This window comes from Narcine bancroftii, chromosome 4 (assembly GCF_036971445.1).
Source record: "Narcine bancroftii isolate sNarBan1 chromosome 4, sNarBan1.hap1, whole genome shotgun sequence".
Classification (NCBI taxonomy): Eukaryota; Metazoa; Chordata; class Chondrichthyes; order Torpediniformes; family Narcinidae; genus Narcine; species Narcine bancroftii.
In genome coordinates this window covers 39,900,933-39,919,697 of record NC_091472.1, presented here as the reverse complement: position 1 = coordinate 39,919,697, position 18,765 = coordinate 39,900,933, and the positions used below count along the sequence as shown (strand labels likewise).

Below are 18,765 nucleotides of genomic sequence, written 5' to 3'. Positions count from 1 at the left end.
TCACCCAATTCCCTGACTCCTGCCTTCTAGGGGTTATTGTCTCCCTGTAACTCCTCTCTATCACTGCCTCTGCTTCCCTTATGATTCTCAGTTCATCCAATTGCAACTCAATATCTGTGAACATTCCAGCTAGTTGGTTAGCACAGACTTTCAGTATCTTGCCAGCTACGTCATCAGGGCCTGATGCCTGCGAGGGTTCACCCTCTTGAATGATGTTCTGACATCATCCTCAGAGACAGATATCTCAGGGTCCTCAGTCTTTGTAGGATTCTAGTAGACACTGTTTAGTTCTTCTTCTCAAAGTGGGCATAAAATGCATTCAGCTCATCAGGTAATGAAACATCTATGTGTTTGCCCTCGCTTTGTAGGCTAATATGGACTGTACTCACGGGCACTGAGCTCCCATCCACTTAAGACATCTTCATGAGGTCCCCACCTCAAGAAGGCAGCCAATGTCTTAGAAGACACCATCATATTGGCCATGCTCTCTTTTGGTTGATATCTTCAGGTCAGAAAATACAGGGGCTTGAAATCCAGCATCCCTTGGTTCAAGAACAGTTGTTCCCCCAATAGATATCAAGCTCTTGGACCTCCCTGTATGTCTCAAGCTATACTCCAAAATCTGTTGAAACTACAAACATGGTATATCACTATAAACATTGTTTATTTTGTTCTGACCCTATATATATGAAGAGTTTATTGTCATATACAAAAGTACCTTGCAGTAGCTTCCTAGGTACATAAAACATACCCAACAATTTAAGTATAAGTTACACATAAGATGCCACAAAGAGAAAGGAGGATACATTATATATAACTTTGTGGCATCTTATGTGTAACTTATACTTAAATTGTTGGGTATGTTTTATGTACCTAGGAAGCTACTGCAAGGTACTTTTGTATATGACAATAAACTCTTCATTCATTTATTAATCACTGCAAAAGAAAATTGTCACAGGGCAACAAAAATGACCCAGATAATACTAAGCCTGTGTGAATTAAGCTCCAAGAAATATTCAGGTCTTCAAACTTATTTTCATTGGGGATATAGTCAATGAAAGGTCAGCCTGAGTTACAAACTATTTGACAAAGACAATAAATGAAAGAGCTGAAGATGCACAAGTAAATTTGAACTTATGAAAAGCAGCAATAAGGGTGGAGCTGAGGGGTATTATTTGGGTGTATCAAGAAACTCACAGCATTGTGGGATCTGTGGTGGCAAGTTATAAAAGGAGTGCCAGATGGAGTGGAGCGACCATCTTGGGAGCAGGTCATTTTGGGAGGGGTCTGTAAGGTCGATTGAGGGATACTTTAGAACAGTTATCATATCTCCGTCAGCTTCAAGATAGCTATGAAAAGGATAAGGTTGGTTCCCAAGTTAAAGCTAGAAATTGAAGGAAAGGTGATACCTATATTGTATGAGAGGATCTGATGAAAGTAAGTTGGCAACAGATGCTTGCAGACAAAATAACATTTGTCCAGTGGGAATCTTTTAAAAGGGAGATAGCAAGAATTCAAGCATGTTCTGACAAGGATGAAAGAAAAGTATGGCAAGATTAGGGAACCCTGGATGACAAAGATTATTGAAAATTTGATCAGCAAGCATAATGACAAGTCTTGGCATAATCAAGAGAGTCCAGTGAAGAAAAGGCAGGGTGTACGAATGTATTTAAGAGGGAAATTAGGGGAATAAAGAGAGCTCATGAAATATTCTTGGCAGGTAAAATAAAAGAAAATTCTAAGTCATTCCATTAGGAGCAAGAAGGTGGTGAGAAAAAGAGTGAGTGGTTCCAGGAACTATGTGTGCAGCCAGGGAAGGGGGTGAAGTTCAAAAAGAATATTTCTCCTCTTATGTTCACCAAAGAGAAGAATACGGAAGATAGTGAGTTTAAAAATGATACTCTAATTGTCTGGACCATTTCAATGTTAAGAAGGTGGAAGTGGTAGATGTCTTGGTACACAGAAGGATGGATAAAATCACAGCGTTGGATGACATCCATCTCTGAATGCTATGGGAATAAAGGCAGGAATGTGCTGTAGCCCTGCCTGACATCTTTGGATCTTCATTAGTCACAGGCAAGGTACCACGCAACTGGAAGATAGCTACTGCTGCTCCTTGATTGATAAAAGTTAGCAGTGATACAACAGGTAACTGCAGGACAGTGATTATTATATCAGTGGTAGGGAAATTAATGGAGAAAATTCTCAGTGACAAGATTGAGGTTCATTTGGAAAAGCATGGACTGATTAGGAATAGTCAGTGTTGCTTTGTATGGGGGGGAGTCTTTTGAAGGATAGCCATGTTTTACTGATTGAAGGTCAGTGATTAGTGGTGGGATCTTTACTATCTGTGATACAAATAGACAAATTAGTGTTAATGTAGGTCATATGACCCGAAAATTAGGGGTGTTATGGATAATGAGGAAGAATCTCTTAGGCTGCAGTAGGATATAGATTAGTTTCAAAGTAAGGACGGGAAATGGTAGATGAATTTAATCCTAACAAATGTAAGGTGATGCATTTTGGGAAGTCACTAGCATTCGGGGGCACATACCAAAAAACAGGAGGGCTCTAAAGAATGTTATTGAATGAAGAGTCCTAAGGATCCATGTTCATAGATTCCAGGAAGTGGTAACACAGGTAGAAAGGGTGGGAAAGAAGCCATGTGACACGCTTGCCTTCATAGCTCAAAGCAGAGAATGTAAGAGTTGAGATGTTGGAACATTGCAAAACACTGGTCTGGTTGCAGTTAGTGTTGTGCGCAATTCACCAAACGATAGGAAGGATGTGCACTGTTAAGGGTGCAGAAAAGGTTCACCAGGATGTTGCCTGGATTGAAAGACAGATTTGAAAGGATAGATTTGATAGGCTGGGGTTCCTTTCCTAGGAACAAAGGAGGCTGAGGGGTAACCTGGCAGAAGTCTACGTTTATGAGAGGTACAGAGGGGGAAGATAGTCAAAACCGTTTTCCCTTGTTGGGGTTGTAATGTGACTGATTGCACTCAGATACAAGTGAAGAGTACGAACATGCTATTAATAGCTTACAATCAATGGCCGATAGACACAATAGTCCAGAGGTGAATTTGAAGTAAGGTGGGTTCATATTGGGGTAGGTGAGGGTGAGCCGAAAGAGGAGCCAGCCATCTGAATAATACATAGAAAGTGAATTCCAGTTCACTACAGGGGAATCAAAAAGAAGAAGGCATAGCTTTAAATTTAACTGATGTGAGGAGAAGCTTTTTATTTTCAGAGTGATTGATATCTGGAATGCAGAGAAGGTGGTGGAATCATATAAAATTATTATGCTTAAGTAGTTCACAGACATTTAAAAAAGTAAGGCACAGAAGGAGACAGTCCTAATGCAGGTAAATGGGATCAGTGTACGAGCAAAGAAGATTGGCAGGGACCTGGTGGGCTTCTGTACTGTACAACTCTGTGACTCTCCTCCCCACCCCCCCACCCCACCCCCAACAGGTTAATGAAAATGTGGAAGATAAAAGTTCTGAGAAAAACTGTTCCCTGTACTAATGACAGGCTTGGGGTAGTCTCACCAGAGCCCTTGGTGCCTAATAGCAGAAAATAATCTTAAAGTCAGCACTGACTTGTTTATGAGTGAAGTTTGTAGGTAGAGTGGACAATTCTGGGGAAGTTAATGGGAATGTGAATACATCTACAATGGAAGAATGCTGGCTTTTAAATATAAATGGGTGCTTGGTAGTTGGTGAGCTGGTGGGCTTAATTCTCTGCTTTAACACTGAATGATACACTTTCTTCCCCTGTTAATTCAGGGGCCTATTCTGCCATTTATAACAGCACGGAAACAGGCCATATCAGCCCTTCGAGTTTGCGCCGGTTCACTTGAACAACTCCACTAGTTCCCCCTCCCACTCTCCGCAGAGAACACATTTGCCAAGAACATATTACATTACTGAATGCCGATTAATTGTCGAGGAGGAAGAGTACCTTTCCAGATGTGTGGATATGCATCTTTGCATATTGGAATCCACACGTTGGTGTAAAAACTACGATGTACTGAAATGTGAACTATTTGAAATCCAAGCACTGTATCTGGGATGAAAAATGACGAAAATTCCTTCTTACATAACACATTTTGGAATCTGCATTCTTATAAATTAATTTCTGTTGTTCAAAAGTGAATCCAAATTTCTATTGAACAAAACCTTGGTTCAATTGCTTTGGATTGCCCGGTTTACATAACCAGATCTAAATCTATCTAATCTGGACATGATTCATGTTCTATATTTTAATAGGCGCCATGTAAAAATCTGTACACACCTACAAGGAATGTTATTATGATTGTGCCACATGATTAAAGGAATTGACAACTTTTTTTCTACTCAGTACATTCTTATATTAATTATGTTACTTTCATATGAAATGTTCCAAGGGGTGTGATTGGAGATTGCATGAAACAGGACAGGAAGCAGAATAGGATTTATGGAAAATTACAACAAGTGCGTTCACATGACATTTATAAAGGTGAGAGAGAGGTAGCAGTTTAATAGTATAATTTAGTTTATTGTCACGTGTTTCGAGATACTGTGAAAAGATCATTGAGGCATTGCAAACAAGTCACCACCCCTCAGGGCTTGACGCTTTAGGGGACCAATCAATTCAGAAGCAGAGACTTACACACAGGCCAGGAAGAAAAGTTTAAAAAGGAGCATTACAGAGATTGGTATTTAGCGGACCAATCAAATCCCGATTTATTAGCAGGGACAAATGAAAGTATGTAACGGCAGCTACACTGCTAACTGAAATAACACAAAACCAGACGGGTTGAGTTCAGTGAGCAGAACTGATTTATTGCAGGCTGCCTGGTTGGCCTTACACTCCCAGCCCGGACCTGGCTGAGAACCACGCTGGGTCGCAGGCTTCTGAGCCCGGTGCCGAGGTCGAATGGGAAACCATTGACAGTGCCATTTTGGCCAGCTACCCCGCCACATGTTACAAGCGGGGCTGGTTCGCCTGCCTAACGGCGTGCCGCAATACAGCCCCCCCCAGAACCGGCGCCAATGTCCCTTATAGTCGGGCGGCCTCGTTTCTTGGGCTGGGCCACAACTACTGGTTCAGTGGGGTCAAGGTGTGCTGGCTTCAGCCTGTCCACTGTAAACAGTTCCTTCCTACTACCAATGTCCAGCGTGAACATGGACCCTGAATGCTGGATGACTTTGTATGGCCCTTCGTAAAACCTCTGCAGAGGTGCCGTGGATGGGCCTCGCTGAATAAAAATGTACTCCACTGAGTGCAGCTTGCTGGGGACTTAAGAGGCCTGTGTGCCGTGTCTGGGTGGCAGTGGGGGAGCGAAGGAGCCCAACTGGGCCCGGAGGTGGGGGAGTAGCTCATGCAATAGCTGCTGGGGGTTGGGAGGTGCGTTGACGAACTCACCGGGTAGCGCTAGCAGTGCGCCATAGACCAGCTTGGCTGATGACTCCTGTAGATCTTCTTTGGGCGTCAAGCGGATGCCCAGGAACACCCAAGGCAGTTCGTCCACCCAGTCGGGACCGGTGAGGTGGGCCATAAGTACCGACTTAAGGTGGCGGTGTAGTCGCTCAACCACGCTCATTGTCCTGCGGGTGATAGGCCGTGGTGCGGTGTAGCTCGATCTCCAGCATGTTGGCGAGCTGTGCCCAGAGCCCAGAGGTGAACTGTCCCGATCGCTGGTGAGGTGATTCGGAACGCCGAACCAGGTGACCCAACTGTGCAACAGCACTCGGGAGCAGGAGTCCATGGAGGTGTCCGGCATCGGGATCGCCTCTGGCCAACAAGTGGTGCGGTCCACCACAGTGAACAGGTAATGGTTGCCCTGGGAAACGGGTAAGAGCCTGACGATGTCCACATGAATGTGGCTGAACCGTTTCCGGACGTGCTCGAACTCCTGTACGGCGCTCTGATGTGCCCGTGCACCTTGGAAAGCTGGCAATGGGTGCAGATTCTGGCCCAGCCTGCGATCCACTTCTGCAGCCCGTGCCAGATGAAACGTTCTGCCACCATATGGACCGTTGACCTGATGGAAGGTCATGGATATGGTGGAAGACTTGCCTGCACCACTGCTGGGGAATCACTGGTCGCGGGGTGCCCATGGAGACTTCACACAGGACGGTGCCCTCACTGCTAGGAGCTGGGACGTCCTGGAACCGCAGGCCCGTGATGGCAGTCCTGAAGGTTCACGTCTCCTCGTCGGACTTCTGGTCCCGGGCGAGCTGGTCAAAGTTGAGGCCAGGTGACAGTGCGCAGATGGCTGGTCGTGAGAGTGCATCGGCGACCACGTTGTCCTTCCCCGCCTTGTGTCGAATGTCGGTGGTAAACTCCGACACGAAGGAGAGGTGACACTGCTGGCGAGCCGACCAGGGATCCTTTGCCATGGCGAGCGCCTGAGTGAGGGGTTTGTGGTCGGTCAAGATGGTAAAAGATCTTCCCTCCAATAAATGGCAGAAATGCTGCACCACCAGGTACATGCTCAGTAACTTACGGTCGAAGGCACTACACTTGTGCTCTGGTGGGCGAAGAAGCCGGCTGAAGAACGCCAGTGGCTTCCACTGTTCATTCACTTGCTGCTCCAGGACAGCGCCGACGGCTGTGGCAGAGGCATCGATGGAGAGCACCATATGCAGGTTGGTGTGTGGGTGGGCGAGCATGGTAGCCTTCGCGAGGGCTTCCTTTATGGCCTCGAATGCCCTGCAGGCTTCTGGAGTCCAGGCAAGCGTTTTGTGTTTGGCCATGATGAGAGCGAAGAGCGGCTGCATGATGTGAATGGGATGAAACGGTTATAGAAGTTGACCATACCCACGAACTCCTGCAGCCCCTTGAGGTTGTCCCGGCATGGGAACGCCTTGATTGTGGCGACCTTCGTAGCGGCGGGCGTGATGGTATGGCCCAGGAACTGCAAGGACTCTTTCCCCAACTGGGCTGGGTTGATCGTGAGGCCAAAATCGACCAGTCGGGAGAAGAGGGTGTGCAGGTGGGCATTGTGTTGCGCTCGATCCCTGCTGGCAACAAGGATGTCGTCCAAGTAAATGAAGATGAAATCTAAGTCCCTGCCCACTGAGTCCATAAGGCGCTGGAAGGTCTTGAGCCCGAATGGCATGTGACTGATTTCGAACAAGCCAAAAGGGGTGATGATGGCTGTCTTGGGTTGGGTATGTCCTCAGGGTGTAGCGGGATTTGGAGATACCCTCGCACCAGTTCGACCTTGGAGAATACCCTTGCGCCATGCAGGTTGACTGTAAAGTCCTGGATGTGAGGGATTGGGTAACGGTCAGGAACTGTCGCCTCGTTGAGCTGCCAGTAGTCTCCGCAGGGGTTCCAGCTGCTGGAGGCTTTCTGGACTAGGTGGAGCGATGAGGCCCAAGGGCTGTCGGAGCACCAAATGATCCCCAGCTCCAACAGTTGCGAAAACCCTTCCTTCGGCACCTGGAGTTTATCCGGCGGAAGCCGGTGTTCCTTGATGTGGACCAGTGGGCCTTGGGTGATGATGTGATGGAACACCCTGTGGCATGGTGAGGCCGCGGAGAACTGTGGCTTGAGGAGGGCCGGAAAGTCATCCAGGATATGCTGGAACTCGTCCTTGGGCGTGCTGATCGTGGCCATCTGCGGCTGCTCTGTGCGGGAGTGTTGAGGCGAATGGCCTGGAAGGTACGGGCATATGGCCTATACCAGGTACCTAACCCGAATGTCAACCAGGAGCCCATGGGCAAGAATGAAGTTGGCACCCAGGATGGCGGTCGAAAGGGACAAAATAGTGAACCTGCACGAGAACCTTTGCCGGCCGATCTGGAAGTGGACGGTTTTGTCTCCATACGACCAGATCTCTGTTGCATTGGCTGCACGGAGGGGAGGTACTTGAGGCCAGTTCCTGGACTCGACGGCCATGACCGGAATGACGCTGATCTGGGCCCCAGTGTCGATGAGGAAACGTCGGCCCCTGACTGAGTCCCACAGGTAGAGAAGGTTGTGTTTCTGGCCAGCCGCCGCCGCAGCCATTAAAAGCAGCCGGCCTGCTCGTTTCCCTGGAATGAGAAGGGCTGAATGCACTTCTGAGCCTTGGCTCCCCAGCACTGGTGGTAGAAGCAGAGGCCCGGAGCAGATGCCTTGCCTCTGGTTATGCTCTTTATGGCCCCTGTAGGGACCAGGTGTTCTACTGCAGCGCTAGAGGAAGGCTTGGAGTGGTCGTGCCCATGACTCGCGACCTGCTGGACTGCTGAGCCCTCCGGGAATCACTCGAGCCATAGCTCTTGGGCCTTCTGAGCAACCTTCCTTGGGTCAGCAAAGCTCTCGGGCCAGTAGCGGCTGGATGTCCTCAGGCAGATGGTCAAGAAAGATGCGCTCAAAAAGTGGACAGTTGGTGTGATCGCCCATGAGTACAAGCATCTCGTCTATTAGCTTTATCGGCAACCTGTCCCCCAAGGCGTCGAGGTGCAGCATCCGAGCAGCACACTGGTGCCTGGATAGTCCGAGGGAGCCGGTGAGCAACCGCTTGATGGTCCTGTATTTATCTTCCGCGGGTGGGTGTTGAACGAGGTGCAGCACACGTTTGACGGTGGCCTGGTCCAGAGCGGCGACCACATGTTAGAACCTGGTCATGTCTGAGGAAACCTGGCGGAGGTGAAACTGAGCCTCTGCGTCGCTGAACCAGTTCGCCGGGCTCCTGCACCCAGAAGTCAGGGAGCTTGACAGCTATAGCACTGACCGAAGGGTTGCTCATGTTGGGGTCACCAATTGTAGCGGCAGCTACACTGCTAATTGAAATAACACACAACCAGACAGGTTGAGCTCAGTGAGCAGAACTGAATTATTGCAGGCTGCCTGGTTGGCCTAATACTCCCAGCCTGGACCTGGCTGATAACTGCGCTGGTGGCGCTGACGTCACCAGGGCGTCACTTGGGTCCCCAAGCGTGGGCTTCTGAGCCCGGTGCCGAGGTCGAAGGGGAAATCCCCGACAGCGCCATTTTGGCCGGCTGCCCTACCACGTGTGTTACAAGTGGAGTCGGTTCACCTGCCTAACAGCGTGCCGCCACAAGTAAAGCAAACACAAGTGGAGTAGAATGGCCATTGTGTGAATGGCGCCATGTAACAATGGTGACTTAGAGGCCTTGGGTCGAAAAGCTTTGGTGAACAGAGGCTGAGGATGTGCTACAGGTACAGGTAAGGCCTGGTAAGATCTTGTCATAAAAATCTGGAGTAGGTTATGGATATAGATATGAAGGAAGTAGTATATTCCAATTGCAGGATGTGGGAAATCTGGGACAGCACAAGTGTCCCTGATGACTACACCTGCAAGCAGTGCATCCAGCTGCAGCTCTTTGCACACTGTGTTAGGGAAATGGAGCTGGAGCTGGATGAAATCCGGATCATTTAGCAGGCAGAGGGGGTGATGGACAGAAGCTATAAAGAGGTAAGAGGCTAATAACTAGGTGACTGTTAGGAGAGGGAAGGAAATTAGGCAGTCAGTGCAGAGCATCCCTATGGCCATTCCTGTTAACAATCTGTTTTGGATACTGTTGGGGGATATCAGGGACAGTCATAGTGGTCATGTTTCTTGCTCAGAGACTGTCCCTTCAATTCAGAAGGGAAGGAGGAGAGAAGAGGAGATTGGGGAAGAGACAATAAGTTCTGTGAACAAGATTGAACTGGTTGGTAAGTTGCCTCCCAGGTGCCAGGATCAGGGGCATCTCAGATTGCGTTCACGGCATTCTCAAGTGGAAGGATGTGCAGCCAGTTGTCATGGTCCACATTGGTACCAATGACATAGAGAAGAGTAGGGATGAGGTCCTGAAGAGGGAATATAGAGAGTTAGGAAAGAAGCTGAAAAGCAAGGGTGGTAATCTCGGGATTACGGCCTGTGCCATGCACCCGTGAGGACAGGAATAGGTAGTTATAGCAGATGAATGCATGTCTAAAGAGATGCAGAGTCCACTTTTGTCCCTCTACTGACCCACAACAGTGCAGCTAAACACAGCTTATATCACATCATCAAGATCACTTACAGCATGACCGTGGTGACCCTTCTTAGTAAGAATGAGGAGACAGCATATAGAGATGAGGTGCAGTTGGTAACGGACAGGTGCAGAGGCAACAACCTTTATCTGAACGCTAATAAAAGAGATGGTTGTCGACCTCAGGAGGGCCCAGGATGGACGACGCTCCACTGACCTTTGGCGGCTCAACCATTGAGGTCGTCAAGGGTATCAAGTTCCTTGGAGTGTACTTGGTGGAGAATCTCACCAGGTCCCTTAATACCAGCTCCATAGCCAAGAAAGCCCAGTAGCACCTCTACTTCCTGCAAAGGCTGAAGAAAGTTAACCTCCCACCCTCCATCCTCACTACATTCTACAGTGGATGTATTGAGAGCATCCTGTGCAACTGCATCATTGCCTGGTTTGGAAGCTGTACATCCTCAGACCGCAAGACCCTGCAGGGGATAGTGGAGTCAGTGGAAAAGATCATTTGGGGCTCTCTTCCTACCATGACATCTACAACACTCAATGCAGGCAAAAGCCAGTAAACATTGTGACGGATTCCACAAACCTCTCATGTAAACTATTCTCCCTTCTGCCATCTGATAGGAGGTATCATAGCACTCGGGCCCTTATATCGAGATTGGGCAACGCTTTTTTCCCTCAAGCCATTAGGCTCCTGAATTCCCAAAACATATGTGGATAATGTACCATGGACTTTTACTGAATACATCTTAAAATTTTAATATTTCACTGTGTTTAACTTCTGTTCTAACTTATATTTATGTAAATATGCTCCATGGTCGTAGAGAAACACTATCTTGATTTTACTGTGCAAGCATGGTATGAACGAAAAATAAAGGTGACTTGACTTGACGACTTGGCGCAGGGTTCAGATTCATGGATGATTGGAATCTCATCTTCGGGGGGGTGGGGGGGGTTTACCTGTATGAAAAAAATGGGAGACTAATATCCTAGAGGGAAGGTTGGCTAGAGCTGTTGAGGAGCATTTCAACGAGTTTGACAGGGGGATGGGAACCAGACGGAGAGGGCTGTGAACAGAAGATATACAAGTTGATTCATTATGTAGCGAGATTGTGAGGAAGGAATAGTGCCAAATTGCAAGTGTAAGATTAAGGATTTAACTTGGTGGACTTTGGAAACAAAATGAAAATGTGATGAATACAGACTGAAGGTCTTGTATTTAAATGCCCACAGTGTAAGAAATAAGATCAGGTAAAGCAGCTGGAAGTTGGTAGGTATGACATTGCGGCCAAAAGATGGCCATAGTTGGGAATTAAATAGCGCCCTGTATAGACAGTGTATCAGAAGGACAGGAAGGAGGGCAGAGGGGTGGGCTGGTTCTGCTGGTTAAAAGTGAAACTAAATCCTTGGAGAGAGGAGACATTGGATCAGAAGTTATAGAATCCCTGAGGGTAGAATTAAGACATTGATGGGAGTTGTGTACAGGGCTCTAAACAGTTGCCAGAATGTGGAGTGCAAACAACAGAGGGAGAGAGAGAAGACCTACAAAAAGGTCAATATTACAATAGTCATTGAGGATTTCAATATGCATGTTGATTGAGAAAAGCAGGTTGGTTGTGGATCCCAAGAAAAGGAGCGTAGATTATACCACAGGATTGATTGAAAATAATACTGGAGGAAATGTAATGGGAGTCCACGAAATGGTGGAGGAACTGAATATGTACTTTGCATCAGTCTTCATTGTGGAAGACATTAATATTGGTTTTCAAGGGTCTCAGGGAAGAGAGGTGAGTGCAGAGAGCAGGTGCTTGGGAAAATGAATAGTAGTATAAAGGTAGACAAGTCTCCTGGACTAGATGGAATGCATCCTTGGGTTCTGAAAGGAGTAGCCATAGAGATTGTGGAGACATTAGTAATGACCTTCCAAGAATCAATACATTCCGGCATGGTTCTGGAAGACTGGAAAATTGCAAAGGTCACTCCACTATTTAAAAAGAGAGGAAAGCAGCAGAAAATAATTTATTGGCCGAACCTTGGAGGTTGTTGGAATTAATAGATAAGGTTACAGAGTACCTAGAGGTGCATGACAAGGCAGGCCAAAGTCAGCAAGATTTCTTTATAATTTGCCTGACAAACTGACTGCAATTTTTTGAGGAAACCACAAACAAAGCTGGACAAAGGAGATGCAGTGGATGTTGTCTATTTTGACTTTCAAAAGGCCTGTTACAAGGGGCCACAAATGAGGCAGCTTAACAAGATGAGAGGCCATGGAATTACAGGAGAGATACTCACAAGGGTAGAGCATTGACTGATTGGCAGGAAACAGAGAGTGGGAATCCTATTCTGGTTGGCTACTGGTTACCGCAGGGGTTGGTGTTGGGGCTGCTTCTTTTTATGGTGTATGTTAACAATTTGGATTGTGGAATAAATGGTTTTGCAGATGATACAAAGATAGGTGGAGGGGCAGGTGGTTATGAGGCTGTAGACACTTTTAGATAGATTAGGAGAGTGGGCAAAGAAGTGGCGAATGAAATACAATGTTAGAAAGTCATGCACTTTGGAAGAAAGAATAAAAGGGCAGACTATTACTTGGATGGGGAGAAAATTTAAAATAGGACATGCGAAGGGACTTGGGAGTCCTTGTGCAGGAAACCCTAAAGATTAACCTTCAGGTTTAGTCTGTGGTGCAGAAGGCGAATGCAATGCTGTCATTCATATCAAGAGGAATAGGATATAAGAGCAGGGATGTGTTAGGTCTGCTTTGTTCATGAATGAGTGAGTCAAACACCAGACTGAGTCGAAATCAAGGTTCTTTGTTCTTTATTGCCGGATTGTAACACTTGCAACTAACAGTGTTAGTTGGAGAAGGCGCATTCTGCCGTTATCAGCAAGTGGTGTTTTTTATATACCTTAGGATACGCACTTAGTAAATTATCATACCATGACATTGTCCAATGAACAAACTGTTGCTATCCTTCTCTGCTAGTTTCCTGCACATCAATTTGTCATCCCCACTCTTATCTTGAGAGTACAAGGTCACAACTGCATCTTGTTACGGCCCAGCACTGGGTGACTCCCTCTACATTCCCAGCTCATGATGTTTTTACCTAACAGATGTGATATTAAGGCTTTGTAAGGCATGGGTCAGGCCTCATTTGGAGTATTAAAGAAAGGATGTGCTGGCATTAGAGAGCATTCAGAGAAGATTCACATGAATGTTTTCTGGAATGAAGGGATTAGCATATGAGGAATGTTTGACTGCTCTTGGACTGTACTCCTTAGAGTTCAGGAGAATGAGGGGGTGGGGGGGGGGAACCTCTTGGAAGCATTTTGAATGTTGAATGACCTGGACAGAGTAGATATGGCAAAGTTAGTTCCCATGGTAGAGGAGTCTAGGACAAGATGGCACTACTTCAGACTGAAGGGCACCCATTTAAAACGGAGATGAGAAGGAATTTCTTTAGCCAGAGTTTGGTGAACCTCTGGAATTTGCTGCCACAGACAGTTATGCGTATTTAAGGAAGAGACTGATAGGTGTCTGAATAGTCAGGGTATCAAAGATTATGTGGAGAAGGTAGGGGAGTAGGGCTGAGTGGGAGAATGGATCAGCTTATGATGAAATTCCGATTCAGTCTCGAAGAGCCAAATGACCTACTTTTGCTCCTATATTTTATGGCTTTATGATCTTAAAACATGGGTAAAAGCCAAGTAACAAGATTTACCATGGGTTTCTACCATGTTAATTTCATTCACAATGGCTTTCTGACATTCCAGGAGCTGCTTCGTCATCAGCAGGTAGATGGGAATCTGGCAGAGTCACTCAGCAAGATACAACAGTTTAGGGAAAGAATTCCAAACAAAAGGAATAGTTTGACAAGGATTTACCATTGATCATCAAACAGAAAAGAGAGAACTTTGAGCTGCCTATTGTTGGTATAACAGAAATTGCAGACTATGGATGGGGAGATTCAAAAAAGAAGCAAAGATTAAACTTGCTTCAACAACAGTTCTTCATAAAATTAAGGGACTTTTTTTTTTTTTTTTTTTTTTTTAAATTTTTTTATTTTTCACACCATAAATCACATTAGCCATGATATACACTATTTCTTTTCACACATATACAGTGACTTTTTCTCCCCCCCCCCCCCCTTTCCTCCCAAACCACCCCCCCACCCCCCCCTCTCATCCATTTTAGGTATACAATCTAGGTTGCATTAATCCAGTCAGACAATGTTGTCATTCAACAAAATTACACCAGAAATTCTACTGAGTCCATTCTTTTCTTTCCTTCTCCTTCCATCAACTTAGGTAATGTTTGTCCCCGGTAGGTTTTCGCTATTGTATTTAATGTAAGGCTCCTATACTTGTTCGAATATTTCAATATTATTTCTTAACCAATATGTTATTTTTTTCTAATGGAATACAGGGACTTGAGGTAAGTTAAGCAAGAAAATCTGCAAATGTTGAAGTCTTTTTAATATTATGAAAAGTGTAAAGATAGAGAAAGGGTTACTCATGTGGTATAGGAAGTACCAAGAATACTTCTGCATGGAATAATCTCTGTTATGAGTTGTCTCACTATGTTCTGTACTTACTGTGTGTATACTCAATTAGACTGCCATCCGTGCGGTACCGGATGTAAACAGCGTCTTCATTGTTGGGGTCTTTCATGGCTTGGTTCAGCATCATGCTGAAGAAGATTGAAAAGAGGGTTGGTGCGAGAACACAGCCTTGCTTCACGCCATTGTTAATGGAGAAGGGTTCAGAGAGCTCATTGCTGTATCTGACCCGACCTTGTTGGTTTTCGTGCAGTTGGATAATCATGTTGAGGAACTTTGGGGGACATCCGATGCGCTCTAGTATTTGCCAAAGCCCTTTCCTGCTCACGGTGTCGAAGGCTTTGGTGAGGTCAACAAAGGTGATGTAGAGTCCTTTGTTTTGTTCTCTGCACTTTTCTTGGAGCTGTCTGAGGGCAAAGACCATGTCAGTGGTTCCTCTGTTTGCGCGAAAGCCGCACTGTGATTCTGGGAGAATATTCTCAGCGACACTAGGTATTATTCTATTTAGTAGAATCCTAGCGAAGATTTTGCCTGCAATGGAGAGCAACGTGATTCCCCTGTAGTTTGAGCAGTCTGATTTCTCGCCTTTGTTTTTGTACAGGGTGATGATGGTGGCATCACGAAGATCCTGAGGCAGTTTACCTTGGTCCCAACAAAGCTTGAAAAACTCATGCAGTTTGGCATGCAGAGTTTTGCCGCCAGCCTTCCAGACTTCTGGGGGGATTCCATCCATACCTGCTGCTTTGCCACTTTTCAGTTGTTCGATTGCCTTATATGTCTCATCCAGGGTGGGAACCTCATCCAGCTCTAGCCTTAGGGGCTGTTGAGGGAGCTGGAGCAGGGCGGAATCTTGGACTGAGCGGTTGACCTGCAAGCTCACACCAAGACACAAGAGAAACTTGTCCGTGAACTACTCTTTGCAGATGATGCCGCTTTAGTTGCCCATTCAGAGCCAGCTCTTCAGCGCTTGACGTCCTGCTTTGCGGAAACTGCCAAAATGTTTGGCCTGGAAGTCAGCCTGAAGAAAACTGAGGTCCTCCATCAGCCAGCTCCCCACCATGACTACCAGCCCCCCCACATCTCCATCGGGCACACAAAACTCAAAACGGTCAACCAGTTTACCTATCTCGGCTGCACCATTTCATCAGATGCAAGGATCGACAATGAGATAGACAACAGACTCGCCAAGGCAAATAGCGCCTTTGGAAGACTACACAAAAGAGTCTGGAAAAACAACCAACTGAAAAACCTCACAAAGATAAGCGTATACAGAGCCGTTGTCATACCCACACTCCTGTTCGGCTCCGAATCATGGGTCCTCTACCGGCACCACCTACGGCTCCTAGAACGCTTCCACCAGCGTTGTCTCCGCTCCATCCTCAACATCCATTGGAGCGCTCACACCCCTAACGTCGAGGTACTCGAGATGGCAGAGGTCGACAGCATCGAGTCCACGCTGCTGAAGATCCAGCTGCGCTGGATGGGTCACGTCTCCAGAATGGAGGACCATCGCCTTCCCAAGATCGTATTATATGGCGAGCTCTCCACTGGCCACCGTGACAGAGGTGCACCAAAGAAAAGGTACAAGGACTGCCTAAAGAAATCTCTTGGTGCCTGCCACATTGACCACCGCCAGTGGGCTGATAACGCCTCAAACCGTGCATCTTGGCGCCTCACAGTTTGGCGGGCAGCAGCCTCCTTTGAAGAAGACCGCAGAGCCCACCTCACTGACAAAAGGCAAAGGAGGAAAAACCCAACACCCAACCCCAACCAACCAATTTTCCCTTGCAACCGCTGCAATCGTGTCTGCCTGTCCCGCATCGGACTGGTCAGCCACAAACGAGCCTGCAGCTGACGTGGACTTTTTACCCCCTCCATAAATCTTCGTCCGCGAAGCCAAGCCAAAGAGAAAAAAAAAACTCAATTAGAAACTCACAAAACAGGTCTAACTTTTAAGTTTCTGTACCAGTACTATCAACACCAATCTCAACTTCACTTTTCACCTTATGCCCTTGTGTCATCATAAGGTCAGTTCAATCCAGTAATGCAAAAGGTGATTGTGGTTTGTTTTTAATTAAATGCGATCTGAGAAAATTTAACTTATTGGTGGTAGCGTATTTTGTGGGGTCGGGCAGCACTGGATTTGACTGCAAGTCAGAACTAAATTGTAGACTTCGCTGAAATGAATAAAATGATTCTCGGATGCATGATTGCTGACATGATTGGTCTAACTCTGGGGCAAATGAATGGCCTGTGTTAAGCAGCAAAGACAAACAACAGGTCAAAGATTCAGGCTTCCCTCAGCAGACATAGAGAGGACCTGAATTTTTCCCCTTAGCTTTCCTTTCCTTTCAAAATTTGTTTTTAACCTCGTCATTTTTGTGTATGTGTTTTATGAAAAGTATTGTGAATTTATTTTATCATAAGATTTTGGCTGAATACTGTGCCTTGCAAAGTTTCTTTTTCTCGATTTCACTAGCTGCCACTTCCTGTCACAGTTTGCCCTCAGCTGCAGAGAAACACATGGAAGAAACAAGGATCGTGCGACTGTTACCCTATTCATCCAACAAGAGGACAACACAAATAAACAGAAGAAATGGCACAATATTTTTTTTGGAGAATGAGAAGGGATATTGGAGCAGTGGGAAATGAAAATTTCCTTTCGAAGTCTGTACTGAAATGAGGGAGGAAGTAAATGAATTGTGTCAACTCTCCTGGCTGGTTAAGCAGGGGGCTTGTAGAAGCCTGAAGTGCACCAGAAGAGAAATCTGGCATCCTATCTGTTTGTAGTTTCTGGTGCGATTCAAATGTAAACATTTTGAAACAAAGCTGAAAGAAAACAGCACAGACCCATGTCTCAACCTGCACGAAATCAGGGGCATGATGCTTCAACCGAAACTAGTTGCTAAGATGTGAATGCTTGCTGGACAAGCAAGTCATGAACCCCAGCTGTTCTGTTTCAGTACCTGTAGATGACACCATTGTGGTGAAGGAACATCAGTGCCGAGGTAACCTCTGCTGCGTAAAACCTCGATCGAGCTTCATCAAACTTGCGGGAACGTTGGATCTGAAACATCAAGTCTCCTCCATTTACATATTCCATGACGAAAAATAGGCGGTCCTAAATGAAGGGGAAAATAACTTTTTTCAGTGAAATTTCTTACAGATCACATGACTGTTGAGTGTAAACAAATCGAACACTTATGGAGAAAAATAAATTAGTTGCTAACAAAAGGAAAATAAAGTTCAAAAGCACACCAGAGTGAACAACCATATCAATTAGCTGAAACTCCAATTATTTTGGACTCGTTAATTCACAAAGATGTGTCAGTCCAAAGGGTTACACAGTTGATCAGGCTGGACTTTGAGATCATAGAAAGCTTGACAGAGTACTTCCATCTGATGTTATCCCATTTTATTTAAAGATTTTTACCTTTCACAAAGCATGGTCAATGCTGCAAAGACCAGATAATATTGCCCTCTCTCAAATCACCTTCAGGTTGGTGAGATGCATTCCTGATCCACTGCAGTCAGTCTGCTGAAACTGCACCCTTAGGTAAGGTTGTAAACATTAATCCAGTGATTCAGTATATTTTTGTTCCATGTAAAGATCAAAAAATAAATATTTGAACCCAACAGTGTCTTCATTTCCCTCATTTCTCTTTCACATATAATTTGGAATGAATGTTTTCAAAACTTCCCTAGAGTACACTTAATTTATTTCATGCTATTATTATCATGGTCATTCTCCTTCCAATGCTTTCTAACTCCACTCTTTTGTGTATTTTCCATCATATATGTAAATGTTGTTGTACACAGCAAGGAGTAACAAGTAATATATTTGTCGATTCTCTCCAGTAATTCCTCTTTTGGATTCAGAAGTGTACAATCCCTAGTGATCATTTGAGGATCAGAGGTGGAGAGGGTTAGAAAATTTAAATTCCTGGGAGTCACTATCTCGTAGGACCTTTCCTGGACCTAACATGCTCATTTCAACATAAGTACCTTTACTTCCTCAGGAGTTTGTGGAAGTACTATAGGTCATCGGAAACCTTGGCAACTTTCCACAGAGAGGCAGTGGAAAGTGTGCTGACCGACTGCATCACAGCTGGTGCCAATAACTCTGAGTGGAAAGCTCTGCAAAACGTCAGGGACACAGACGAGTACATTAGAGGTAACATTCACCCCGTCATTGAGAAAATATACATGGAACGCTGTCTTTGAAAAGCAGCAGCAGTGATCAA

General features: G+C 45.8%; 1 protein-coding gene and 1 long non-coding RNA gene across 5 annotated transcripts in view; one reads left to right on the top strand and one right to left on the bottom strand.

The window, feature by feature from the left end:
* The window catches only part of LOC138760479 (protein kinase C epsilon type), a 680,128-nt gene that overhangs the window by 103,723 nt on the left and 557,640 nt on the right, over nt 1-18,765 (bottom strand). For all 4 annotated transcript variants that reach the window (XM_069931096.1, XM_069931095.1, XM_069931097.1 and 1 more), the window contains one exon: nt 17,488-17,642. In XM_069931096.1, the coding sequence (XP_069787197.1) occupies nt 17,488-17,642 (155 nt within the window). The remainder of the gene's footprint in view (nt 1-17,487; nt 17,643-18,765) is intronic.
* The window catches only part of LOC138760481 (uncharacterized), a 163,564-nt gene that overhangs the window by 44,526 nt on the left and 100,273 nt on the right, over nt 1-18,765 (top strand). The window lies entirely within an intron of this gene.